Source organism: Gavia stellata, chromosome 32 (genome assembly GCF_030936135.1).
Source record: "Gavia stellata isolate bGavSte3 chromosome 32, bGavSte3.hap2, whole genome shotgun sequence".
Lineage (NCBI taxonomy): Eukaryota > Metazoa > Chordata > Aves > Gaviiformes > Gaviidae > Gavia > Gavia stellata.
In genome coordinates, this window is record NC_082625.1 from 4,957,450 (window position 1) to 4,984,498 (window position 27,049).

A 27,049-nucleotide genomic window follows, 5' to 3' on the forward strand; every position below is an offset into this window, starting at 1 on the left:
CACAGAGGCGACAGTGTTGCATGCAGATTCCTGTGCTATCCGTATTATTATCCCTTTTTATTTCTGTAGCTGTTTCTTTACACTGGTCCTGAGTTGAGCCTTTGGCTACTGCCACAATACGAAGCATCCTTGTTTATTTTATCACATGCCGAATAAATAGGATCTGTCTAACGAGCTGCGGCAGGGCCGGCACGGTGAGTAAGGCACAGAGAAGGGTGGTGGTGCTGGGGAGATGGGCGTCGAATGGGGAGGGATCACTGGTGCTGTACCGCTCCGGTGGGCATCGAATCCCCTCCCTGCGTGATGCAGAAGGACACGTCCTCCCTGGCCGGCACACCAACCCCTCAGAGACACCACTGTTTCTCGAGGACGGCCCAGCTGTGGATTTGCTGGGACTTTGGAGCAGGGAACGCTACGGCCTAGAGGCTTCAGCCTCCACCACCTCCATCCCCGCCAGCATGGGCTGGGCTGGACATTCACGCACCCCCGGGCAGGACAGGGGCCTCTCGGTGACCCTCCCGGTTGCACTCCTGGAGCTGAAGGGCTGCGGGACCACCCAGTCGGTGCCCACCTGCCCTGGGCGGAGGCTCCAGGCCATCCCTGCCAGAAATCAGAAGTGTCCAACCGTCCAGCCGCCCAGTTGGGCGCACGCAGCAGTCTTTAGCTCCCTCTAATGTTTATGGCCCGAATGAAGCATCTGAAAGCCGAACGGGACTGAGCACGGACCGGGCAGGTGTCCAGATACCACGTTTGTCAGTAAAAAATGTGACGCTGAAATGCACGGAAGCAGCTTGGCCAGCAAGGCAGCAAGGGGGTGTGAGTGTGTGTGATGTGCTAAGCAAACGGCGTGAAAGACAAAAGGATGCAGTGTATTTAAAAGAGAATACATCTGTATTTAATGCTCAGTTATTATTAATATAAGAAAGATTTCACAGGAAAAAGAACTCCTCCTCTAAAGGCTTCTACTCATTCCTGCATGCACAGACCAGATGCCAGAAGGGACTATTAGGACGGCCAGCTCTGAACTCCACATAGCTGTGGCGAGAGGAGCTTCCCAAATTTGTCCACGTGAAGTCTAACACAGCTTTAAAAAATGCAGCAGAAACCTGCCGGCACGTAAGGCAGCAGAAACAGGTATTTGATAACATGATACAAAACCCGGTCGGAAGCTCTCAATCAAAATTAGTGGTGTAACAACACCGCTGCAATGTGCCACAGCAGCGTCTGGCCGTAGTGGTGAATCGGTAAGATCCTTGAGCTATACAAGGGTCTGGAAGCTTTGAATCAATATAAATAGCACATCTTTGTGTATTACAGAAACTGTAACGCGAAGGCACAGAAAATAGAAGGGGCAGATAGGACATCTCCTCGCTGAACATGCCGAATCAAGGACCACACGTTTGCTCCCAAATGCATGTGCGGGCACTTCCAAGAGCTGAACACAGATCAGGGGACGGATAACAGAGAAAGGGGGAATATAATTACCCCATGAAGAATAAATCACTTTAATGGTTCAGTTACTGAGATCAGAGCAAGGCAGTGGCACAGCCTCTTAATTAATCTTCTGCTTTTCAGACTGCTCCTGCCCCCCCGCGCCATTTTCCACCTCACACTGGCTGGCAAGGAGGTGGCCAGCGCGCCTTTCTGCCGAGCAGATCTCACAGGATCTCAGTGGCAGCAGGGCATGACCAGGTGAGGGATCAGGCTGCTGCGGATCAGCCTGTCCCCAAGGAGAGCCGTGGCTCCCTGGTACGTGCAGGGTAATACCCACAGTGCTCCTGGAAACATGGTGTTCCAGGCCCGGTGTCAGCAGTGGTGGCCCCTAACTCCGAGCTAATTATTCTGAGGAATTGCTGGGCACAAAGCAGCGTGTCTCGGGGATGGCGGAGGCTTGGGTCTCTGCTTTAGAGAAAAGGCTGGTTTGTGAGAGCGGGCAGGGAGCAACCCTTGCTCCTTCCACATTCCCCCCTCCACCCGCCTCTCCGAGCAGGGCTGCCCCTGCTTCACCTCCACCCCCCTGACTGCCCCTCTCCATGGCCCAAACCTCCCTCGCTCCTCACCCCCCAGCACTGACCCCCCTTCAGCCCCATAACCCCCAAACTCCCCTCCGTGAATCGCTCCCCCATTCCTTATCCGTCCCCAAACTGCCACCTGCGCCCCCCTGCCCCTCATCCCCACCTAGCCTCTTAATCGGCTGCCCTCCTCATCCCCCCAAACTGCTCCTCAGGGATCGCCCCCCAAAACTGCCTCTCAGGGATTGCTCCCCGCCCCCCCCCCCAACTGCTCCTCAGGGGACTGCCCCCCACAACTGCCTCTCAGGGATTGCTCCCCAGCCCCCCCAAACTGCTCCTCAGGGGATTGCCCCCCAAAACTGCCTCAGGGATTGCTCCCCGGCCCCCCCAAACTCAGGGATCGCCCCCCAAAACTGCCTCTCAGGGATTGCTCCCCGGCCCCCCCAAACTGCTCCCTCAGGGGATTGCCCCCCAAAACTGCCTCAGGGATTGCTCCCCGGCCCCCCCAAACTGCTCCTCAGGGATTGCTCCCCGCCCCCCCCCCCAACTGCTCCTCAGGGGATTGCCCCCCACAACTGCCTCTCAGGGATTGCTCCCCGGCCCCCCCAAACTCAGGGATCGCCCCCCAAAACTGCCCCTCAGGGATTGCTCCCCGGCCTCCCCAAACTGCTCCTCAGGGATTGCTCCCCGCCCCCCCCCAAACTGCTCCTCAGGGGATTGCCCCCCAAAACTGCCTCAGGGATTGCTCCCCGGCCCCCCCAAACTCAGGGATCGCCCCCCAAAACTGCCTCAGGGATTGCTCCCCGGCCCCCCCAAACTCAGGGATCGCCCCCCAAAACTGCCCCTCAGGGATTGCTCCCCGGCCCCCCCAAACTGCTCCTCAGGGATTGCTCCCCGCCCCCCCCCAAACTGCTCCTCAGGGGATTGCCCCCCAAAACTGCCTCAGGGATTGCTCCCCGGCCCCCCCAAACTCAGGGATCGCCCCCCAAAACTGCCTCAGGGATTGCTCCCCGGCCCCCCCAAACTGCTCCTCAGGGGATTGCCCCCCACAACTGCCTCTCAGGGATTGCTCCCCGGCCCCCCCAAACTCAGGGATCGCCCCCCAAAACTGCCCCTCAGGGATTGCTCCCCGGGCCCCCCCAAACTGCTCCTCAGGGGATTGCCCCCCAAAACTGCCTCAGGGATTGCTCCCCGGCCCCCCCAAACTCAGGGATCGCCCCCCAAAACTGCCTCAGGGATTGCTCCCCGGTCCCCCCAAACTCAGGGATCGCCCCCCAAAACTGCCCCTCAGGGATTGCTCCCCGGGCCCCCCCCAACTGCTCCTCAGGGGATTGCCCCCTTATCCCCCGAAGTGCACCTCAGGGACCGCCCCTCATCCTCCTCAGGGATCGCCCCCTCACCGCCCAAACTGCCCTTCGGGGATCGCCCCTTCACGCTGCTCAGAAACGCCCCCTCTTTCCTCTCAGGGACCGTCCCCTCATCCCCGCAGGGGATCGCCCCGCTCCCCTCACGGCCCCGCACCCCGGGCCTGCCCGGTCAGGCGCGGCCCCGCCCGCCCGCCGCCCCACGCCCTCTCCCCGCCCCGCCGCCGCTCCCCCCTGGCCCGGCCGGCGGCGGCGCCGCGCCGTGCCCCATGCGCCGCTGCTGCCCGGCTCTCTGCATCAGCAGCACCAGCACCCGCCGCGGCGCCGCCCGCCCCGCCGCCGCCATCGCCATCGCCGCCCCCCTCCCGCCCGCCGCCGCCGTGTCCCGCCCGCCGCTCCTGGTGCTGGTGCTGCTGCAGCGCCGCCCCGCGCCGCCCGCTCCTGCGCCTCCGCCGCACAAGATGGCGGCCGGTGGGAGCGGCGGGGGCCCTGGGGGCCTCTCCTCCTCCTGCCCGCAGCCGCCGCCGCCGCCGCCGGGCAACGGCGCCGCCGCCGCAGCCGCCGCCTGCACCAACGGCGCCCCCCCGTCGCCTCCCGGCCTCACCTACAACCAGTGCGGCGCTGCCAACCCGGCGGCGAGCGGCGGCGGCGCGGGGGGCCCGGCGGCGGCGGCGGGGGCGGCGGGGGCCGCCGGGGGGGCGGGCGGCCCCGGCGGGGCGCTGCAGCGGGAGCCGGTCTATAACTGGCAGGCGACGAAGCCGACGGTGCAGGAGCGCTTCGCCTTCCTCTTCAACAACGAGGTGCTCAGCGACGTGCACTTCCTGGTGGGGAAGGGCCGCGGCTCGCAGCGCATCCCGGCGCACAGGTGGGCCCCGCGCGGGAGGGGGCGCGGGGGGTTCCCCACGCACGGAGACCGGGGCGGCAGAGGTGGGCCGTGCGGGTGCCCCGGCCCGGGGGCGGCCTGGCCAGGCCCGGGGGGGGGTGGCCCGGAGGCCCTGCGAGGTGGTCGCGGGTCCCGGGCCTCGGGCCAGGCCGTGGGCTGGGTGCGGGGTTTGCTGTGGGCCCGGCACCCTCTGGGGGGGTGATGCGCCAGCGGAGGGGGGGGCAGGTACAGGGTTTGGCCTTCTGGGTCTCCCTGGTGAAAGGAGAAAGGGGGGTCGGGTAACTTCACCCCGCGTTTTATCCGCCGTCGGGAGCTGCCGGGCTCGGGGGGATGCGCTGGCCTCGGCGAGGCCCGGCTCGGACGCCCCGGCGGGAGGGGGGGAGGGAGGGAGGGAGCCGGGCAGCACCCGAGCGCGGGTCCCCCCGGTTTGGCCTCGTTGGGAGGCGGCTCTGCCCCTCGGCGTGGTCAGTCGCTGCCGCCTCAAATCTCTGCCAGCCCTCGGGTCAATGTCACGTTTCTTCTTACGGTTACCAGCCCAGGTGACGGGGTCCAGCTTTCGCTTGGGAGTATTTTCCATGGAGGGTAGGTGCGACTGGGGCAAGCGCAGCAGGGAAAACCCCCAAATCCCTGGATCTGGCTCACAGGCAATCCTTGGTTTTGTGGGCAGTGGGGGAGAGGAGTCTCCAAGAGTGCCTGATCTCTGCTGACAGATACAGGGATCACTGAGAGCGTTGGGGATGGAAAGAAAAGAGCGATGATTTGAGAAATCACAACATTTTCTTTTTAAAATAACCTTTATTGAATCTTTTCTGAAGCCCTATATTTTGGGGAGTAATCCACCACTATAAAACAAACCCCATGATTCTGGAAGAGCTGTATTAAGAATGACATCTGGGCGTGAGGAAACCAGTCGAGGTTAACGTTTAAGGCCGAGCTGCCATGTAAGAGTTTGCAGCTCTGAGCTGCCCGCTCGCTGAGAAGCTGGGAATTGCCTCCACCTGGATAACACAAAACTGATGTGGCTGATTGACATTCAGCTGCTTCTTGGGGCAGCTCCGGTGAATCGATGTGTGCCACTCGCAACCCACCGCTCCAGGAAGCGCCTCCTGCGCTGCTCGGCTGTGCCAACAGCAAACGCAAGAGCTTTCCGCTCAAAGATGGGACCTGCTTTAATTGGGGTAGGAGAAGGTGTATTGGCGTACTTAGAAGTGGTGCTTGGCAAAGGGAGCCTTGCTCCAAACTATTTCAAAATATCGCTTTTCTCATATGTGTTTGCACTCCTGGAAGTTTCCCCTTCAGATTTCCCTTTTTCCTCTCGCTTTCCGAATGAAACACGCTTGTTCTAGACTGGTTTGAGCGTTTAGGGTGTCAGTTCTGTTCTTTTATAATTTGAAGCTTAATTAGTATTTGAGTAGGCTTGCTCCTGTCCTGAGAACTAGGCTTGCTAGGTGGGGAGGCGCAATGTTCAGCCCACAAATAAATGGAAAATAAATGAAGCTTTAAAAAAAAATAGCCCCAAAGTGAAATGCTGCTTAATTGCTCTAAAATCCATCTGGTGCTCTGGGTGGTAAAGATAGAATAGAGTGTGGCATGCCATGACATCCCACTTATGGATTATATAGATTTTAGTAAAACTTGCCTGTGTGATATTACGGTTGGGATATCCTTATGATTCATGAAGTACCGTGGTTATTTCAGAAACAGCTTAAAATAAAACCACCCAGACCCCTTCTGTGCTCAGTTCTCCCACAGCAGCCTGACAGCAGAAGATGTTTTGCGCTGGAATTGAGTCACAAAGCAACCATGAATTTAATTTGAGAGGCACTGTATTGCTTCAGCGACCAAGGGCAGATGTTTGTACTTTGATGCTAGGTGTCTGAAATAGTGCACAGTTAACAGGTAAGTATTTCTACAGTCTGGTTTTATTGTGTTAATTTTCAGAATGGGCCAGGTGTAAAGCATGGCTGCAGTAGGAGCGTATCCTAAATTGGGTTCTTGGATGGCAGCTAGTGGTGCCTTGAGGAGTGGTCTACAATACCTTACTTGTCATCTTTGCTATGGCTGCATGGTGCGTTAGAAATTGCCGGCTTTGGTGGCAAACGAAAATCCCTTTGGGGCTCAGCAGTTTGAAAAAACGAAAGCACGAATAATCTGAGAGTCGCAGTCCTGCAGGAGCTGGAGGTGATAGCGCAGCTGCTCCCTGGTCGGGCTCCTCCAGGAAGGAGCAGAGCGGAGGTGGCGTATTTGTAGGTTGAGGTAGTTAAATGGCATATACGCCAAGCGATTGCAGGTGATGTCGTCCACGTGTGATGGTGCAGGCAGGAGGTTTCTGAGGGTGACATAGCTGTAGGTTCAGGCGCGTTTCTAAGAGAGTCTGGCAAGTTCAGCGGTTCCTATAAAGCCGTAGAAGCAGACAATAGATATCTCACATAGCAACTAAGAGCAAACATTCATTTTGTGTGTGAAAGCCCTGCTTGTAGATAAATGGCGTAAGGTGGCTGTTGCTGGGTTTGACTGAAGGTTCTATCCAAGCATCTGTCCTGTGACACATCTGCAGCCCTGAGAAGGTCAGATGTTTTCCATCTTCAGGAGGCTCCAGACCCTGTGCAGGTTGCTTGCATACCCTGGAGCAAGCTCGAGCTCATTGCCTCTTGCTGCTGAATCAGCCATGAAGAAGGTAGAACGGCCTTAAGTTTTGGGTTTGGTTTTTTTTTTGATGTCAAGGCTAACAAAAGCCAGACCGAGCAGGCTGCCTCGAAGCTTCGTGATGCTCATGTGGCCAAGGTCAACACATTGATTAGGCCCAGCAGTAAGAGTGAAGGGGGTTTTTTTTGACTTTTTCCAGATCTGCTTCATCAAGCACAACATCAATGAGATTAGAAACACGTAAACCTCATCAGCCAGGAGCTGCACGGGTGTGATAATTAAGCTTGTTAATTGGCTGGAAAACATGTCCCAAAAGGGAATGGGGCAAGCGTGTGGCGATGCACCCCTGTGTGTACTCCAGCCTGGGGACAGTCTGAGTAGGTTTTTGGCTGCTGTTTCCAGGTGTCTCTCTTCTAAGCTCATCTTGTCCTTTCTTGGATGCCTGTTAACTTGCAGTACCTGCAGTGTTGTGTGCTGAGGTGTCCCGGTGCTCGACTTCTGGGGTTGCATGTGAAGAGCTTCTCCCTGGGGGTTTTTGAACCTGCCTCCTTGTTTCACCTGGAGGCTTTAGGCCTTGCGCTGGAAGGATGCAGCAAGAAAATGATCATCATTCATTAGCTTCTTGTCACCTACCGTTTCACTGAGCTCCGGCACATCACGTGTGGCTCTGTTCCTGTGCCAGCTCTTCTGGAAGCGACATTTTAAGATTTCTCCGCAGTGGAGCGGACGGAGGAGGGAGGTGGTATGCAGCGGTGGGATAGTCGTGGTTCTCGAGTGGTTTATTTTATTATTGGTATTACTGTAGTGCCTAGAAAGGGAGCAGGACTGTTGGGTATACATATTAAATGAAGTGACGGGCGGAGATGCCAAGGTGAACGAGGAAGCAGTGAGAATTGGTGGGTAGGAAGCTATAAGTAGTGAATTGAAAGACGTTTTCTTGCAGGCCTTCAAAAGCCTTCGGAGTCAACTTCAGATCCGCGTAAAGACAAATCAAATTGTTAACCTCATGGAAGTTCCTGTGACTCTTACTGCTGAAAGTCAGTTTGATTCTTACACAAGCAGAGGGAATGATAAGAAAACAAGTGTGGCTTGCTTAGTTCTTCTCTGCTTCTGATCATTTCTCTGCATCCTTTCAGTAGCCCGCTTTGTTTTGGCCACAACGTTGTTGTTTAAAAATAACCCTCTGTTTGAATTCTTCCTCTGACAGAGGTGGATCACTACGCTGAGCTTAGGGTACCTGCATTTCCCTTTTGAGAGTTGTATGTTTGCATCAGGCGGTGCTCCTTGGGGTTGGGAGAGGCTTGCTGTGCGCTGGTTGCTACAGCGCTTTGGAAAATAGGAGGGGAAAACAAAAGAAAGCCCTATTACTCTGCCAGTTTGGCTTGGTAGTTGTGTTTCTCCCATCTGAAACAAACCCCATCTCTTCCTTTTGCAGACCTGAGCGGTTGGGGAAAACTGTCGGACTGTGTGGGAGAAACAGTGCACACCCCTGCTTTTCCTGGAGTGTCTTTAGAATAGCTTTAAGTGTTCAAGAGTGAGAAGACACCGTGAAGAGAGAGGGATTTTCTTATGTTAATTGTGTTCCCTTAATATTTTAAGGGAACTTAAAATTCGGAGCCCTCTGTATCTCTCTGGCACATACTGGGATCCCTTTAGCAGTTTAAAAAAATCAGACTGACTTGTCCCTGAGTAAAATGGAAGCAAAAATTTGAGAGTTTTTTTTAATTAATGCCTTTTTCGAATTGCTTCTGAAGGCTGTCTGCTTGTTGAAGATGTATACTGTGCTGGCTGTGAGAATGCAAATTTTAGAGTGCAATTAATTTATGTTAATTTTTAGTAGCAAATAACGCCTGCGATTGTCTTGCCACCCTCACTGCTTTTGTAGGAACAAGGATTTTTGTTTCATCTGGCGATTCTAATATTGTGAACAAGTTTTTTTATTTGTTCTTGACATTTTTCTTCAGAATTGTTTGATTAAAAATATGCATGTGTATACTTTTTTTTTAACCGCTGTGGTTTGTCCCTAGCTCTCTTAACTGATCAGAAACAATACAACCCGGCTTGTCAGCCAAACAGTCCGTCATGGCAAACAAGCCTGGCACGTCCACAGCGCTTTGCTCTATTGTGTCCGTGGAAGGCCTCTTCGGGATGGGAGGGGAGTGAAAAGCGAGAAAATGAAAAATTTTGTTTAAAAGGAAAAGAAAAAAGGCTTCTGTGTCGTTTCCTACTGCAGCAAAATGTAGCTGAAATTCCTCTTTAGTGACGGGCTTTCCTTGGGGTCCAAGTACTGAGGTTTCTGTCTCGTGCCTTCTGTTCTGTACGGTTTTCTGCCTGCAGTTCTTGATGCTTCTCTGCCGAAGTGTGCGTCAAACTGCTGCAGCGACAGCCCCTGAATTTTCCAGCTTCTTCCTTTTTGTAGTTGGTTGGAGAAGTGGTTGCAGTAATTGCCTCTGTAGCCTGGTCTTCTCTGCTTCCCCACGCTGCTGAGCTGTGACCTTCGTGGCCTGTGCCGTATTTAACTTCAGGGAGCTGCTTGATTGCAGGCACCAGGAACACGATTGCTTTACTGGGAAGAAACTCGTCTCTGCATTTTCAATCAATGAAAGTTCTCAAAATGGCTTTTCTAAGTCACAAGGCAGGTACAGCAGCCTAAATATACGCAGGCCTCTCAGCAGCCCAGGTCTGTGCCTCCTCCTAAAAGAGGAGTTGGTGTTTATCAGTGAGGGAAATCATCTTGTTTACATGGGAGGGCTGGAATATTATTTTCGGACTCAAACCTGGTTTGTGGGAATTCTTGCTTCCTGTTTCTTTAGGGCCGATAACATGCCTCTTGTCGTTAATTACCACGTAAACTCGCAGCAGTGCAAAAAGGGTTTGTGTGCACCTAACAGTGCTGGTTTGCTTCGAGTGAGGTTTTCTCAGCCTTCTAGGCTGAGCCTGAAGCAGGTTTTGCGTGGAAGGACACAGCAGTGTGCCCGGGGAAGGCAGCTCCCGTGCTGGGTGCTGCAGGACATGGTGGTGTCACAGCTGGTGGTGCTGCCAGTGCAATTTGCATGTTTTGAGAACTTGCTCTGCTGTCACCAAGGATATCTTCCTGGTGTCTGGGGAGGACGGAGGAGGGTGGGTAGTGTGTAGTGACACATTTTCCCTAAGTGTTTTCAGTACGTGACTGTGGGGAATTGCACCAAGACTTGGGCCTTGTTCACTGGAAGAACTTGAATTCCTTAACTTTGTTGTTTCTTAGCTTCTCAACCTCGTGAACGGTGCATAGGCTCCTACGAGGACTTTGCAATGCAGCCACGTGTATTCTGTTCCATGATGCACAAAATCTTGTCTTTGGGGAACAGTTACTATGTTGTATGCTGGGACAGGGCTCAAAATGAAGTTGCTTGCAACTTTGGTGTTTTTGGAGTGAACAAACAGAAAACCTGACACTCCCTTCTGTTGCAAAACACTTTTGCTTTAACGCTAGGAACGATTTGCTTTCCCTGGGGCTGGCCTTGGGGAATAGCAACTAGCCTGGGATTATTTTTTTTAAAAAGAATATGATTTAACATCAGGTTTTTTTGCTTGTTTGTTTTTTAATGTTAGGTTTGTGCTGGCGGTGGGCAGCGCAGTCTTCGATGCAATGTTTAATGGTGGAATGGCCACAACTTCTACAGAGATCGAGCTGCCTGATGTGGAGCCTGCTGCCTTCCTAGCTCTGCTGAAGTAAGCGTCTTCTAATGTACGGTGTAACTGGAATGAACAGATTTATTGTAGAAAAGGATATTTTTAATGAAAGCAGTGAACCATTTTGTAGAGCGGAGATCGTTAAGTTTCTAAATAAAATGCCTCTTTGTTGATCTGTTCAAGGGCGTTTAAATGCTGGTGTTAAATCCTTCTTTTCCTGGGTAAAAGTCTAGTGTAGCTACTGCACAAAAATATCTGATTTGCTCCATGTTTTGGTTTAGCAATAGTTAAATGAGTATGCCCTCCTGCTGCTGATCTGCAGTATGGGCAAAACTAAACTGGATGGATTATAATTTTGTAAATATGTAGTTATATCTAGTTACACCATGCAAATGCAGCAGTAGGGAGGTGTTCTGGTTAGCAGTTGGAATAAGTGCACGTGCTGGCCCTTGCAGTTAAGTTGAGAGTTACTAGTTCAGACATTGTCTCAAAAAGTCTCGTTCATGAGTTGGTTTGATTTGATCCAAATGCTATTTGAGAGAAGTGGGGAAAACTATTCACCCTAAAGCTCTGTAAGTTACAAATACTTGGAGCTCATTTAGGTTACGGGCAAACGAGCAAGTTATAACAGGTAAGCAAGGGTATGAAATCCGTGTCAGCCATTCTGTATGGTATCTCCCCTTGTGCGTGTTTTATTCCTCTTTTGGAGAGCTGGTTTTGAATTTACATTTACAGCATGCGTTGTAAGTCTGCATGCTGGGGGAAGGAGGAGGGAAGGGGCTGTAACATCCTATTCACCGATTTCTTTAAGCTCGGCTGGTGCTGTATAACATCCAGCAGCAATCCTGAATGTATGCTGAAAAGTCATTGTCCCGTTTCTATAGGATTTCTGTAACCTACTTCCAGGGGTTTCCAGTCCTGTGCTCTTGACATGTTCCCTGCTTGCTTCCTATTGGGAACAATGACTATATATAGCTTTGGCACACTTTTTGCTTTACCTTCAAAAAGTGCTTTGGTCATGACTGTGCTATCTTAGAAGATTTTAAAATTGATCTTTGCTAGAATGAAAGGCTAGAGATAACAGGGAGCCCCTAGCCCCCTCTCCTTTGGCTCATTTTAAACCAGACACCAGCACATGGGGAATCCCTCTAATTGGCGTATGGCTCTCCATCAGCCCGGTAGATCTCTCTGGAGTGCAGAGTTAGTATCTATCTTTAAAACTCAGTGAGGCTAAAATATCGAGTGAATTAGAGGCAAAGTCCTGTTGTTTCCCTGTCAGTGCTGAGATTTCAGTACTTGTATAAACAGTGTGGTCTTGGAAGAAAACCATCATATGTAAAGACTGAAGTGATGAGTTTACCTGGATTTCAACAGAAATGTTTTTATTTTGTATAGGAGAAATGGTGTGTGGATTATCACAGCGCCTCTAAGGCTTGCAGTTATGCTACAGTAGCTGTGCACGTGGTCCAGTGATATCTTAGATGCTTAAATCTAGAATTAAACTTTAAAATAGCTTTTAAAATGCTCAGAGCTTAAATGTGCCAAAGGAAGTTTGGGTGCTGCGTTCCAGTAGGAAGCTTACCAAGTACGTGGTATGAACCTTGCTAGAGTAAAACCAGTCCCTCCAAACACTGATCTGAAATGGCAGTTGATCCTTACATATGTCTCTGGACTTGGTCCAAGCCATGACCTAATGCCGTAGGATCAGGAGCTTATCAAGGGACAAAGTGCCCATCCTGAATGTTCAGCAGAAGGTCCCTTCTGGACACTAGATTGTGATTGTGTTTGTGGGTTAGTGGCCTTTAACAGGTCTGCTGTAATTGTGTAAGAGATCCTTTTTTATTATTATTTTCATGGTAAACCAAAGAACATTTTTGATTGTCTGGGGTTATAATCTAAATCATCTTCTAAATTGATACTACACTTTCTCACAGTTTGAGCCTCTCGTTATCCCTCTTAGTGCACACTGTTTGGACTAAATAAATACTAACATAGTCATTGCAGTAAATAGAACTAGTTGTTTTTAAAGCAACTATTCTTTTAATCTTGTAATGAAAAGGATTAGTAAGTGAAAATAGGACTGGTGAAGGGATGTGTGCAAAATACATTCATGAGCCTGTGGCTTGATGCTGTTATTAACAGATGCTCTAGAGCAGCACAAAAGCCTGCTTTGAACAGCAATGAGAGTGCTTCCCTTCCTCTGAATCCCCCTGTTTATGCTTCCCTGAATTGCATCCTGGCCCTCTAGCTAGAGGACCAGGAGCTCTACTGCTGCTCTGCAGCAACTCCCTCCAGGCGGGACACTGCCTGGCATCCCCCTGGAAGAGGCCTGCTGCTGCAGGAAGCCTCCAGGGATAGTGGCCACGCGATGTGTTGCTGTGCCCCCTTCAGAGAAGTGCAGGAGAAAAAATTGCTGGAGTTTCCAAAATATCCCATGGAATAGGAATGCCAAGCCCGGTTAACACATTTAATATTACGCCTCTGTGCCTTTGAGATCCTGATTGGCAAATGCTTGACTGATTAAAGGAAAAACAGTAAACAAAACCCCTGCATGGGATTAGGACTAACATCAAGTGTGTAACTGGTTTTACTGAACTCAGCCTGTCAGTTCCTGTTGTCTCTAATCAGCATGCTTGGGGATGAGGAGGCTCCGTCAGGCTTCCTATGAAGACCTTTGTTTTCCCATGTGGTATGAATGTACTTCCTTGTTTTGGCCTAACAGTGAAGGCTGATGCTTTGCTAGCAGCGTGGCAGTCCTTGTTTTTCATTGCAATTAACTCTTGCTTTCTGCTGCAGTTATATTGTATGCTGTACTTCAACATCTGTATAATGAAATGGAACAGTTTGTGTTTTAACAAAGAGTTCAGTATATAAAGTGAAGAGATGAGGGGGAAGTGAGGTATGGATAAAACACCTCATCTGCAGTGGATGTATGTGTTCGAGTGCTTCTGATCACTTTTGAAATAATGTGTAAAATAGAGCTTTTCTTCTGAAGTAGGCCGGCAGGATTGAATTTTTGTCCTTGTTTAGTTTAATTGAACAGCCAAAAATTTTAAGGGTACGCTTGGCTAGAGACTGTTGTAGCCTAGCGTAAGGGGCAGGCTAAACAGCTCGCTGATCGTGGGATGCTAGGCAGTTTGTGGTGCTTCAGCAGATCTCCCAGCTATTTCATTCTTTAAAAGTTATACTGTAAAGAGGGCTTCTTGGTAAACCAGAGTCAGTGGAAAGGATGTGAAAACCCTTCCATCTCTCAAGTATAGGAATTGGGACCAGGATGATGGGCGGAAGCACAAACATGTTTTATATGAATTGCAAGGGTTTTTACTCTGTTATCTTACTGGCTTCACCTGAGCAATGTTTGTTTGCATGTTTTCAGATTTCTTTATTCAGACGAAGTTCAGATTGGACCAGAGACTGTTATGACAACGCTTTACACAGCTAAAAAATATGCAGTTCCAGCCCTTGAAGCTCATTGTGTGGAGTTTCTTAAAAAAAACCTCCGAGCAGACAACGCATTCATGCTGTTAACACAGGTGAGTTTGCAATCATTTGCATTAAGTCCCTTGAGCAAGGTCCGTCACAGTAGGGAAACACAAGTTTTCTGAGTGTTATGGAGTTGATCATCCAAAATGGAGCAGTTCTGTGTCATTTTGAATTCTTCCTTACAGGACTCTAGTGCTGATGAGCAGGTTCTTATAAAGAACAATAAAATACAGCAAATGTTGCTGCCATTTCAGATCTGTTTTCTGTTGTGGTGTGGCAGGTGATTCCTTCCAGAGTGTGACCTGGGGAAGAAATTAACAGGGTGGAAAAATTTTATCTGCCAAGAAGAAAAGTGAAATGAGAGGATTTTCATGCGTTCAGATTGGGGACTGGTGTAATAAGCTTTCTCTTTGCAAAGCTTGCTGCATCTAGCTGGTCAGACATTCTTTGAAGGGTTTTTTTGCTATAGTTTTGCTGAAATGGGGGTGAAAGACAGAAAATGCAACTTTTTTGTGAGTGCTTCAGTTTATTTTCCTAGGAGAGGAACAAAGTGATCTCTTCCTCAGCCTGTTACAGCTCACCCTGCCGCTGTACTGAAGGCACGCAAACCTGGAGTTTCAGTGCAGCTGTGTTTCTTGACTCTTTGTGAGGCCGGTTGCGCATCCTTCTGCCCCTCTGATCCGATCTGTGAAGGTTGGACTCCTCCATCTCCCATTTGACTCTTCTAAGCAGCAAACTAGAAGGCAGTGTTTACAGCTTCTGCTTATTTTGGAGAAGATCAGACTTTGCATGCAGGTTGATTAAATTAGCATCACTATCCTTCCCATTTCCTAGCCCCATCTTTTCTTTCTGGTCCCTGCCACCCTCTGTGCTGACATATCAGTGACTTCCACAGTGCTGTCACCTGTGTGTTGCAGTGCCTGTAGCATTGCCAGGGACACCCTACACCCTGTTCTGGATGGTATAGGAACAAGGAACAAATAGGCATTGTGTGTGCGAGTTTCTTTCCTTTAGGGAACGGGCATACTTTTGACTAGCTCTGGAGGAATATTTCTGATCAGCCAGCTCAGGAAAGCTGCCGTGATTTCTGATGTTAAACCTTGCAGAGGAGTTTTCACAGCTGCCCTGACGTGGGAACCAGCGCACTAAGGTGGTCTGGCTCTGAGGGGTTGTCCTGTCTTGCCCAGTGTATCTGGCTGCTGGCTTTTTTCCTCCTTCTTAGTACAAGCGTCTTTCAGGCTCTGACTGTAGTTATTGCATCGGTGGCAGCGTCTACACCAGCAGTTTTTGCAGAAATTGAAGCAGCATTGCGCTAAAATAGTGTTGGCCTGAAGCAGTTGCTGCTGAGCTCTTTGCTGCGATTAGGCTGGGATTTTATATGAGTTTAAATACTTGGATCAAGTTCTCAAAGAGATTCCATGTTACATTGCTGTTGTAGACACTCTTCACTGGTAGGATTGAGCTATTGCTGCAAAATACCATGTCCCTCTACACATCCTCTTTTTAACTTGGCCCTTTTCCACAAGCCATAAATGGGTGAGGCAGCCTCTGAGACATGGGGGGAACCACGCTGCACTTCCCTGGGGAAGATGCAGGATGTAAAGATTCTTGCTTGGGTGATGGTAAGGAAATCTGCGCTCCCATCTGATGTGTGGTAGGACAATTGTAACTCTTTGGCTGCAGCTCTCCTGTTCTTTGGGTTCAGCAGCCTGCAGTCTGAAAGATCAGGAGCTGTTATCCAAGAGCTGAGAAGACATCCTTCCTGTAGGCTGCAGTTTGGAAGAGGTATCTTACGCTAGCCATCACCTCATGAGGATTAGCGGTGTCAGCTTTTTGGTGGCATTCTTTATGCAGGGATTTTTGCGGCATGCTAAGTCTCTGCAACCTGACTTTGCAGCTTTGGCAAAGTGACATGTAGGTTCATGGTGACTTCCTTACAAGTCACAAAGGTCCTTCTTTAGCAAAAGAGGAAGGTGTCCTAGTTTTTCAGATATCAAAAACAAGATACTGACTGGCACTCTGTCAGCTGCACTGGGGCAGCTGAAATGCCAGATGGAGACAGGCTTTCCTGGTTCCTTTTGTTTGTGGCTTATCCATTATGATTAGTGATCAGTGGTGATTCATATCTAGTTTCAGGTATCTACTCTCTAAAATGTTTGAGGCTGGTGTTCTTTGAGAAACGTATCTGTATCTCAATGACTGGCTGCACGAGGCACCTTGCTTAATGGATCTGTTCTCAAAATGCTCCCCGTTCTGGTCCTTCAGTGTGAAAATCAGCCTCTGTTTTCTGCTTTCACTGCAACAAATTGACAATTTGTACAGTCAGTTACACACCTGAGATACATCTTGTATAAAACATTTCCCAACAGGCTTAAGATTGTGGACCTAAGATGGTAGAGCCCCAAACCTCCTTTGCGTGTATCATTGCTCAATCCTGCTGGTCCAGCAGCTATGTCATTGACAGTGTTCCAAGCAAATGCTAATCTCTGGCGGAAATATCAGTGGCAAATAGCTCTCCTAATTGATTGTGCCTCACAGTGAACTGTGATCCTCTTTCATGCCAGACGTACATGCAAATGTCACTTTGATCAACAAGGAAATAATAGCTTCCCTAAAGCTGCTCTGGGAGAGAACTCTGCGAGTGTAACGCAAGTCCTTCACGTGTCAAAAGAGAGCCGCTACTGTAGTAAAGCCTGAGTCAGTCACAACTCTTGGATGCTGAGGGTGCAAGGCGCTGGCGGTCCTCCAGCCCCAGGAGCAGGTGACGACTGCTGAAGCTTCCCCGGTCCCTGAGAAAATGGAGAGTTGTTTCAGCTCTCTGCACTTGAGGTCTCAGTGACAAAGGTTGGCCTTGCCGAGCTCTACAGCCCGTGAGCAAGGGTGAAGCAGAAGACGCTCGATAGTGCTAACCTCCGTGAGTGACTGAGTTCCCAGCCCAAAACACAATTTTTAAACCTTACCTGTGGCAGTGAGTTCAAGTCCCAGTCTACTCTTGCACTGATGTTAGGTGTGATGTTAAGGCCCTTCCTTCCTAAATAGCAAAACCAAAGCATTGGAAATAAGAGGTCACCTTAGTGACTTTTGTGCATTCCCACCTCGTTTCTGCTTATGCTAGCCACAGGGTTGGTAACGTGTCTTGGTGGTCCAGGGGGATCTGAAGTGGTAGTGAAATTGTTACGAGACTGCACTTAAGTTGGGCAGAGAGATTCTGAGCAACTCACCAAGCTGTGTGCAGGCTTTGCTTGGAACAGTAACCTATTTTGGGGGGAATTCTTTAAGGTAACTAAATTAGAGTAGCTGTTCCTGTGCAAAACATGCAAATGCACTAAGCAAGCTGCATATCCTGCAGGGTTTTGCACATTTCTCTGGGACGAAAGCAGTGTGCCTGCTAAGGCGGTTTTGCCCATACATGAGATCAGTGTGACTGTGTTCTTACAGAATAAGCTGTCTCTGCATATTCCTAGAGTTAGCAGGCCTGAGTCAATGGGCAAAGCTTTCTTCTAAATATAAAAATGATGTAGTGAAAATTACCCATGCTTAGCTGACGTGGTCAGTATGGCGCTAGAAAGCACTATAGCCGTGTTAACTGATGTGATGATAAAACAAAGACGTGCCTGAAGACATGCACAGCTAAAACAGAGCTGATGCCAAATGCAGATTTTTCTAGTCTTTGCCTTGTCATGCTTAACTGCTTGTGAAAGACTGCTGCAGCCCAGTGAATCCATGATGCAGTCAGGCAAAGTATTGCTAATGAAGATGGGCTCTGGGAGAGAAGGGGGGTCCTTACTTAGTGTAAACTTTAAAATACCTTTTGTGTTAATGTCTGCTTTTTCATTACTAGGCGAGACTTTTTGATGAGCCTCAGCTGGCCAGCCTTTGCCTAGAGAATATAGACAAGAACACATCAGATGCCATCAATGCGGAGGGGTTTACAGACATTGATCTGGGTAAGCTTTTTTCCCCTCCTCTCTCTACATGCTTTCATAACAAGCTAGTCTCTATAAAGTTATTACAGGTTAATACTTGGCACTTCTCTTTTGTGGCTTTGCTGCTCTGGAGCAATCTGTTGAACGAAGAGTCTCTGGTACTAAGCGGCTAGAGACAAGGCATTTGCAAAAGAGCATGCTTGCTTGCAGAAATATCCTGGAATCTGCTTACTTTGGTGCAACTTGAGCTTTCTGGGCATGATACAAGGCCCGTTTCCTCTGTTGATGTTGGCAGGTTTTGGGTGGGTGTAACTTGCCTTCTTTTGTGAAGTTGGCATTGTTCCCTGAGTCTTTGTCAGGTTTTGGAGTTAAAAAGGTGTTGCGTTTTTGGAAGCAAGAACTGGCTATTTTAATTATCATATGCAGTTTCCAAACTTGCTGGGCACAGTTAATAAACATTAAAATTCAGACTTTAACCTTCTTCTAATGAGATGGACTATGGAGGTAAGGCACGGGTAACCTTCTGGCTTTCATGTTGCTTGCTTCATCCAAATTTGACGTCAAGTAAGTTGCAATTCATTCTACTGCACTTCCATTAACATGCCAATTAAATGGGCACTGTTTGCTGCTCCAGTGAGTTACTTGCTTATGGAATATGCAGATATATCTTCTTCAGAGGTTTCCGGCAGCACTTTTGGGAGATGCTGTTTTTTCAACTGCTTCTCTTTTACTTACCTTGGTTGTATGTAGGGTACTTCTGGCTAGGTTAAATCGGGTGATTTGGGTTAGTGCCTAAAGTTGTCACTATCTGTCCTGCCTTGCAGACACCCTGGTTGCGGTGCTGGAGAGGGATACCCTGGGGATCCGGGAGGTTCGTTTGTTTAATGCAGTGGTTCGCTGGTCGGAGGCTGAGTGTCAACGGCAGCAACTTCAGGTGATTCCAGAGAACAAGCGGAAAGTACTGGGCAAAGCGCTTTCTCTTATCCGCTTCCCATTGATGACTATTGAGGAGTTTGCAGCAGGTAACTGAACAAAGGCGTTTCTGGCAACCCTGGTCTTTGCTTTCTCTGAACTACAGAGGATCAAGTACATGAAAATAGATTTTCTCTGTATATCCTGTAGTAATTTAAATTTGAGATTATCCCCCATTCCCACTGATCTACAGAATCTACTGTGTAAATGCTATTTTCATCCATGATCATTCACTCTTGTTTTAAAGACTACGGTGCTCCGTCGGGTCGGAGCGAGTCGGATCATAGCTGACTGTTTGTACTCACAGTATGTTTAGATGGTTACTTTCTCATTCAGCTGAGAGCAGAGATCCAAACAGGGGTTCACATGCTTTCCTTTCTAACCATTCCAAGCGTTTAAACTACACAAAGCTAATGGAGTTGCAAATAATTGTTGATTGTAGCCTGCTCCCAAAGAGAAATGAGGATGTTTCTCCCCATCGTCTATTTGCTGCTGCCTATAATCCCATGGTGGTGTTGGCCGTGTCTTGCTGATGCTGTTCAGAGCAGAGCCCTGTAACAGAAAAAACTTTCAAAATGTTCTTTGAACTGAAGGGTTGGCGTTGTTTAGTCTGTGTCTTAGAGAATTTTTCAAGTTTACATTAAGACCTTGATCTACAAAGATGTCCAAATCATTTAACAGTTTTGACTAAAGATTTTGTTTTGTTTTCATTGCCTGTTGTCTTTGACTTCATACTCTGGTGATTCTCCAGGGATTGAAAACCGGCAATTGGCTTAAATAGTTTGCATGCTAAAAGACACTGTGGAGCCATTTTCAAAAGTGAAACTTGTTTTAGGCTGCAGTTATGTGTACAAAGAAGCAAAAAGGGTCACTGACACCACTTCCTTTGCAGATCACTTCTCAAGGCAGAGATGGCATCAGCTTATCGACAGTTAATGTACATATTTCAAGATGAAGAGGGATATTAGTATGAAGTAAATCTGTGCTTAAAACTTGGTACCCACTTTCTATTTTGCCTGTCACAGCTGCGATGTGGTCTTAGGGACGTGAGTCTCTTCAGAAACAGCTTGGTCAGGGAGGCAGAGATCCCTTCATCCGAACTGGTTACCTGTCCTTTGTGTTGGCACCGGGTGAAAACACAGCACGCTGTTCCTTGGTGTGCATCGTGCCGAACAGCAGCTTTGCAGCAGATCGCAGGCTTATGATCCACCTTGATGGGAGAGAGCATCTTCCTTCTGGGTAGCGTTACAGCTGTCAGAGTAGTGCGTGTATACCAAACTTTGCATTTTTCTGTAGATCCTGTTTCTTTCAACCCTTCCTTCAGATCTTGTCTCATTCTATCTCACTGACAGGAATGCGTTAATTTTGGCCTATTTGGGTTGAAGCCTTTGAGCTGGGAATGTCAATGCCCCTCCCCATACTGTCTGTCACAACTGCCTGTTCGACTTGGATTTTGGTTAGTCTTCTTGCTTTGAGAGAAACTCATAAGTTTTCTCCATCCACTTTAACCTAAAAGGTGAACAAAAGAACCCCCAAACCTGAGAGGCTGCGCTGGTCAGCTGTTCCTTAAACAAGGGACTACCTTGGAATTGCTTCAGCTTTGTCCTTTTTCTGAGTTTCTCAGTGACTCTGATTTCTTTGGTGATCGCAGCAGAGGTAGGAGAGGGAAAACACTCCCCTCCACCCCCCTCTACCAAAAGCAGAAAAAAAAGGATTTTTACAGGCAGTGGTTTCACCAGTTTATTGTATAATCTGGTACCGAACATGGAGTTTTGCATGAAGATGTTTTAACTGGCAAATGTGTCACTCCCTTCCCTTCGAGCAAGTAATTTGAAACATTTGAGAATTGAATTACAGCAACACAGGATAAGTTCAGACATGATCAATGACGGCTAATTTTTGCTGAGCAAAGTATCCATAAGCTCATTTATCTGTTAACAGTCAACTTCCTTAAATTCTTTCATCTCTACCTATTGCAGCCTTGGACCATGTTATGTCTGCGTAACATCGTGCTGAATTTAACCACCCACGAGTCATTTTGGACCAACAAGTAGCTAGGCGTTTGCTTACCACTTTAAAATGTAATGCTATTGTTTCTGCAGTATGCAGTAGTCTTGTTTCTGTTAAAAGGCTCTTGCAAATAGAGGTGCAGAGCAGCTTTTAACTCTTATGCTAAAAGACTAATTTTTACCTGGTTCCACTTCTGAAAGTATTCAGAGTAGTGTCCACAGCTTGAGTTTAGCATCACTTTGGAAAAAAACATCTGGTTACTGGAGAAAAGATGACAACGTGTTTCAAGTCTTGCTAAAATCGCTAGCGTTTTTCCCTAGGTTCTACAATAAAGGTATTAAAAATCCCAAACAAACCCAAAGCAGGGATTTAAATGCCCAAGGGAGGGAGGGAGTCAAAGGAGGCATGAGCTGAACTACCTTTGTCTTGACTGAAAAATACTCCTGTATTTTCTAAGCTGATGGTAATCAGGTGACATTTCTTCCCACTACCCCTCATGGGCTTTCATGATGTCTTAACAGTAATGTTATAAAATACCAGTGTAGATGTATGAAAATCCCTGTCTCTTATCAGTATTATCGTCTCCTGAGGGAGTGGGGGAAGGATTAACTGCATGTTTTAGGTTTTTAAACCAGTCCTGTTAGCCAAATGCATTTCGGCTCTGCAGAGCTGCGTGCTTAATCGCTGTTCCATGTACGTGCTCCGTACAGAGGCTCTGCAGTCCGCGACTGGTGTGCAAATAAAAGGCAGGCAGCACATTTCTGTCTGGGGTTTAACTTCCTGACACACCAGCGAGATCCCACGTGTGATGGGGGTTTGGCCCACTCTTAGCTGCAAGTCAAGTTTGCTTCCCTGTGTAAATCCCAAAAGGATCCCTTCTGGTTTCTGGAGGCTGACGGCATCGCTGCTTTCGTGCTCCTCTGCAGGGCCTGCCCAGTCGGGAATCCTCACGGACCGGGAAGTGGTGAGCCTGTTCCTCCACTTCACAGTGAACCCCAAGCCGCGGGTGGAATTCATCGACAGACCGCGCTGCTGCCTGCGGGGGAAGGAGTGCAGCATCAGCCGTTTCCAGCAGGTGGAGAGCCGCTGGGGGTACAGTGGGACTAGTGACAGGATAAGGTCAGCTTCTCTGCTAATTCTGCTGCTGATAGATACATGTTTACTGAGCTTTGGGCCTACTCTAGACCTAAACCTGCAAGGTTATGTGCTAGACCCTGTAAACCTAGTGCAAACTCTGAAGGGAAAGCGTTTTGCTGGGCTAAAGCATCGCCTGATGCATTAACCTGCATGTGCAGCTGCAGGCTGCCACTTTGCTTCTGTATTGGCAGAGGTTTCCAGCAAATGTGGCCCTCCAGCACAGGCCTCTTGAGGGATTATTTCTCTCCTTTTCAAGCGGCTTCCTGCAGCTGTACGGGCACGTAGCAGTTGGAGTCACCAGGCAGCTTGTGGCTTCCTCCTGTGCCTGGGTATGTCAGCTAACCAGTGCTCGGTCAGGTCAGTTCCCTGCTCTATTATAAGTGTAAATGTGGCTTGTTGAAGCCCCTTAATCTTGCCTATTTGAGGGAGGGATTAGGATAAAATGCTTGCTGCGCCTGCTTTTCCGCTAATATCTAGTTTGTTTAGACCTAAGCTTGCAGAGAAACAGCGAAGCCCAGTCATGGTGGCAGAGGCGTGGAGGCGTGGCATGGCAAGTGGTGGTGGTGGTTTGCCAACTTTGTGTGGCCAAGTCGTTAGAGCAAGACAGGAGGTAACCAGAAAGCCTTGGTTACTTCCCGGTTCGCCTTTGCGTTGGGTGGAAGGGGGACTCGCATTAATACGGTTCGTTTAAAATTCTCAAGATTGTTCATCAGTGGTTCTCTTGCATGTCAGTAGAGCTGTGGGTTAGATCCCCTTACAGGAGATCGTAATTGGAAGAGCTGCTAGCTCCAAACGTTTATTGCTCTCAGATCTAATGTTCAGAGACCTTTTGGAGCTTGACGCTGCAGGCAGCATCAGGGTCAGTCCTCAGCAAGGCTTGCATGCAGTTTCAACGCTGAATATTTTATGCTTGTTGCAGAGCAGTGGCTTCTAGCCTGCCGCAGATGTTTGTTCTTGAAACATGCGGGGCTGAAAGAGCTGGTGGATGGGTGAAGAAATTACGTTGGCAGTTTGGCAGGCACTGAGGCTTTCTGCTACCTGAGAAGATGGAGCTGTAGGTGGGGCAGTGGGGTGAATATCCTTCCCTTTGCTGCCTTAGGCAGCAGGGATTCCTGTGTTCAGGAGCTATTGAATCTTATTTTTTACTCTTGGGTAAATCTTGAGTGCAGCCACCCTGCAGCTATATTCAGCACATACTCAGAAGCACATTAACAATTCTCCTCCAGTGCTCAGCAGTGAAATATCTAATGACACTTTAAGTGGTCTTTGCTGTTACCTTGCTGGAAAGACTGCTGCCGCCGTGAGGGTGGGCACTCCACGCTCTGCAGGCTACCCTGCCTTTGCCTGGCTGGCATTTTTGGATGCTGACGTTGTACCGCAACCTCGAAACGCTTTCTGAGCCTGGACTCTGAGGTTCGGTGATGGGATTGTGCAGCTTTGTATTTTACATGAGCAAACAAAATTATTGCTGGCCCGTTAGGGCAGTCAAAGGTGTAAGCTTACAAATTATCCTTTCTGTAAAGGATTTCAGTTATTAATGAGTTGCACTTAAAATTGTAGTATGTTTGATTAAATCATAGGTATAAAATTAAAGTGGATGAAGATACTTGTGTATCATCCTTGTACTAAAACAATAACAGGAGTGGCAAGTTGGTCTGACTTCCCTGATCTGTTCCTGCAGGTTCTCAGTAAACAAAAGGATATTTGTAGTTGGGTTTGGATTATACGGATCCATACATGGGCCAACGGATTACCAAGTAAATATACAGGTAATTCTTTCTGCTATGTTAAAAATATTTGCTGCTGTAGGGACTAACTTACACATTTTAGTGGAATATGCAACAAAATCTTAAGTTTAGAAGGGACTGTATTTGTTTTCTAGATAGGGTGGCTGGCAGATGTAGTGAGGGCCAGATGGGGCACTGGGGATAAGAGGGATTATTGCTCTCGATTTTATGCAACCTCCCGTTGCATGCGTCACTGCAGTATCTCCCCAAGTCCGCTTGCAGCCTTTGAAAAATACATCTCGGAGAGTTGTGGTGCAGTTTGGGAAGAAGCTGTGCATGTTTTCCTGCACCGAGCAGGCCAGGCCAAATCTGCCCCGCAGGTGCTGCAGCAACAGTTGGGTGCTGCAATACTACTTGGACCGTCTTTTGCTTCGAGCTGTACAAATTCAGTGGAGTAGCCACGATTCAACAAGGGAAGAGAAGAAAGCAATTGCTGTGTCTGTGCTGGGCCTGTGCAGTGCTGATGTGCGGCCTCAGGTCGTCAGTGTCCTGTTGGAGATGACAAGTAGGACTGAGGGAGACTCGGTTGTCTGAAGCCCATTGTGATCTTGTTCAAAGACTGAGGTGGCTTACGGAAATCTTGTGTGCCTCGTTCTGGATGCGCGTACGTAACCCCGGTCCGGATCACTTGAGAAGAGCCGTCCCCAGGGAAGTTGCTCCAGCACAGCGCAGCTAATGTGACGAGCACTGTCCGTCAGCACTTCTTCCTTAATTGTCAGGGTCTCCTTCTGGTGCCCCTGAGCTCTCGGAGGAGAAAGGCAACTGAAGATCTAAGCGCAGAACGTCTGCCTGCAGTCCTCTGCCAGGCTTCAGGGTAAGGAGGGATTGTCTGGGGCTGTCTGGGACCCAAGCCCACAGTTGTTCGGTGTGATCACAGCACTGAAGACGGACATAAGCAATGGGATAGTGCAGTCGCAATGGGGCTGGTCAAACTGTTGAGTCCCTCAGATTCAGTCCAGTTCAGGGGACGCACACCTGCGCTGGTGCAGGGCAGCGTTCAACTAACTCTGTGGATTAAAAGGTAACACGTGTCTTACAGATCATCCACACAGACAGTAACACGGTCCTGGGGCAGAACGACACGGGGTTCAGCTGTGACGGATCATCAAACACTTTCCGGGTCATGTTCAAGGAACCTGTTGAGATTTTACCCAACGTCAACTATACAGCATGTGCTACTCTAAAGGTACCGTCCTGGGGCGGCATGGGTAGAAGAGAGGCTTATGAAGATAGGTGAAAGCAGGCTTCTGTAGCCCCTTCAGTGCACCATGGTTCTTGCTTTGCATTTTTCAAGGCTTGTAGTATCATCTCGAAGGTCTGCTCTGTAGTCCTTCGCCTGGTGGTGCAGTGTGTGCGTTCACCACCAGCATTCAGAGTTGGTTTTTAACTTGTCTTGCAATGTACGCTAATTAACAGGCTACATTAGTGATGAAGTGATGGGATTATTTTTTTTGGGTGTATACAGATAAACTGTCAGTTCTGCAGGTGTGTAATCCAGAGCCTGCCTGCAGTGGCTTAAAAAAGTTGATATTTAACTGTTGAGATCTGGTTAAATGTAGTGTTAAGTTCTGACAGAGATGAGAACTTTGCTCAAAATACCTGAGGTGCAAGAACCAGAAAGAAAAGGGAGGTGCTGAGATCTCCAAAGCTCATTGCTTCGGGCCAGGCTGTGAGGCCAAACTTCCCAGAGCAGCAGGGTCCTGCGGGGCTGCGATCCCTGTCTTGACCTGTTCTTGTCTTCTGTGACCGTTGCAGGGTCCAGATTCCCACTATGGAACCAAAGGACTGCGCAAAGTGATCCACGAATCACCGACAACGGGAGCCAAAACCTGCTTTACCTTCTGTTACGCGGCTGGGAATAACAACGGCACTTCTGTGGAGGATGGACAAATCCCAGAGATCATCTTCTACACATAGTGCAGCTGCGGAGCTGGCTCTAGACTCTTCTGTTCTCTTCCCCATGACCTTCCAAACTAAATTTCTGGCTGAGTTTGACCACACCAATTGGAGCCACACTAGCCAAAGGTCTCAGTAAAATCATTTCAAAGCTCATGTTTTGCCTTGTGCTAGTGATTCTGCTGCTATCACGTACCAGACTAACTGGTATACCAGTATCATTTGTAGGTTGTCTGTGGCTAGTCATTTTTCACTTTACTGATTAATCCTATCTAACAACATGCATTTTTTTTTTGACTGTAATGAATGTAGATGCTTTTCCACCAGTCAGGAGCATGGAAACGAGTGGCTCTGGTTGTGGTTATACTTGCTGTGAGGAGATAATCCTGCAAAAAGACACAGTCAAGGGCTGTGTGGCCCACCCTCTTCTGCTCTAGCTCAGCAGTCGAGGCGAGACAGTTTGCCACGCCTGCCCGGCAGCGCCGCTGCAACGGCGGGGTTTGGCCAGCCCGTGCCTGGCGCCTTCCCTTCCGCCAGCCACGGCGTATGCGGCCGCCTTCAAAAAGTTACGGAAAGTGGCCTTTTCCCTGAGGCTTTGCTGTTTCAGCACTACACGGTCTTGAGGGAGACCTCAAAACTAGACCGCCTCTGGAGAGACTGCGGCGTTTTCATGCTGTTTTCACTAATTTGTGACAATCCTTTACCTTGGGCAGTTGGTGACGGCGAACTGCCCTCCCCTGCGGACGGCCCGTGGCCCTGCGGACTCGGGAAGGGGCAGCGGCTCTGGTCGGGCAGGCTTTTTCCTCCCCTGTGTGCAGGCTGCCACGCTGGGGCCTGGTGGTGCTTCTTTCAAACTCCGTAGCGCGTTTCAAACGATGGGCGATCTCAGATAACCCCCGTGCAGCCTTCAGCAGCAGGGTACCCGTACTAGTCGTTACTGTGCTAATCAAATCCTTTGCGGATAGTGCCGGGGTTTGTCAGTTGAAGCCAGCAAGGGAACTTGCCTCACCTGGCCCCCCTGTTCCTGTGTGTTGCTGCTGTTCTCATGCACGTTTCAATGCATTTTCTCTTTCTTTGTTTCTGTGCATTGCTAACCCACCCCGGGCCGTTTCAGAGCATGCTGCCCTGATGCGAAATAGGAAGGGAGGCTTGATGTGCAACTGCCTGTTACCTAACAACGCAGCAGATGGACGAGGATTTATGAAACAGTTTAGGAAAACATTAAAGATTTTCTGTTTGCCTGTGTATGTTTGCACCGTCT

General features: G+C 49.0%; 1 protein-coding gene across 1 annotated transcript; it reads left to right on the top strand.

Moving 5' to 3' along the window:
- The first annotated feature begins 3,645 nt into the window (after window positions 1-3,645).
- Window positions 3,646-26,352, top strand: BTBD2 (BTB domain containing 2). The gene is made up of 9 exons (XM_059831898.1): window positions 3,646-4,241; window positions 10,497-10,616; window positions 13,954-14,110; window positions 17,902-18,007; window positions 18,811-19,008; window positions 21,895-22,087; window positions 23,787-23,874; window positions 24,932-25,078; window positions 25,648-26,352. Exons 1-9 carry the CDS (start codon window positions 3,646-3,648, stop codon window positions 25,807-25,809), a joined length of 1,767 nt encoding a protein of 588 aa, XP_059687881.1. The 3' UTR covers window positions 25,810-26,352.
- Window positions 26,353-27,049: the final 697 nt, after the last annotated feature.

Excerpts from the sequence above, each read along its gene's own strand:
- BTBD2 (XM_059831898.1), top strand. The coding sequence starts at position 3,646 with ATGCGCCGCTGCTGCCCGGCTCTCTGCATCAGCAGCACCAGCACCCGC. Across the intron at positions 10,617-13,953 it reads GCCTTCCTAGCTCTGCTGAA|ATTTCTTTATTCAGACGAAG; the intron begins GTAAGCGTCTTC and ends GCATGTTTTCAG. Across the intron at positions 14,111-17,901 it reads CATTCATGCTGTTAACACAG|GCGAGACTTTTTGATGAGCC; the intron begins GTGAGTTTGCAA and ends TTTCATTACTAG.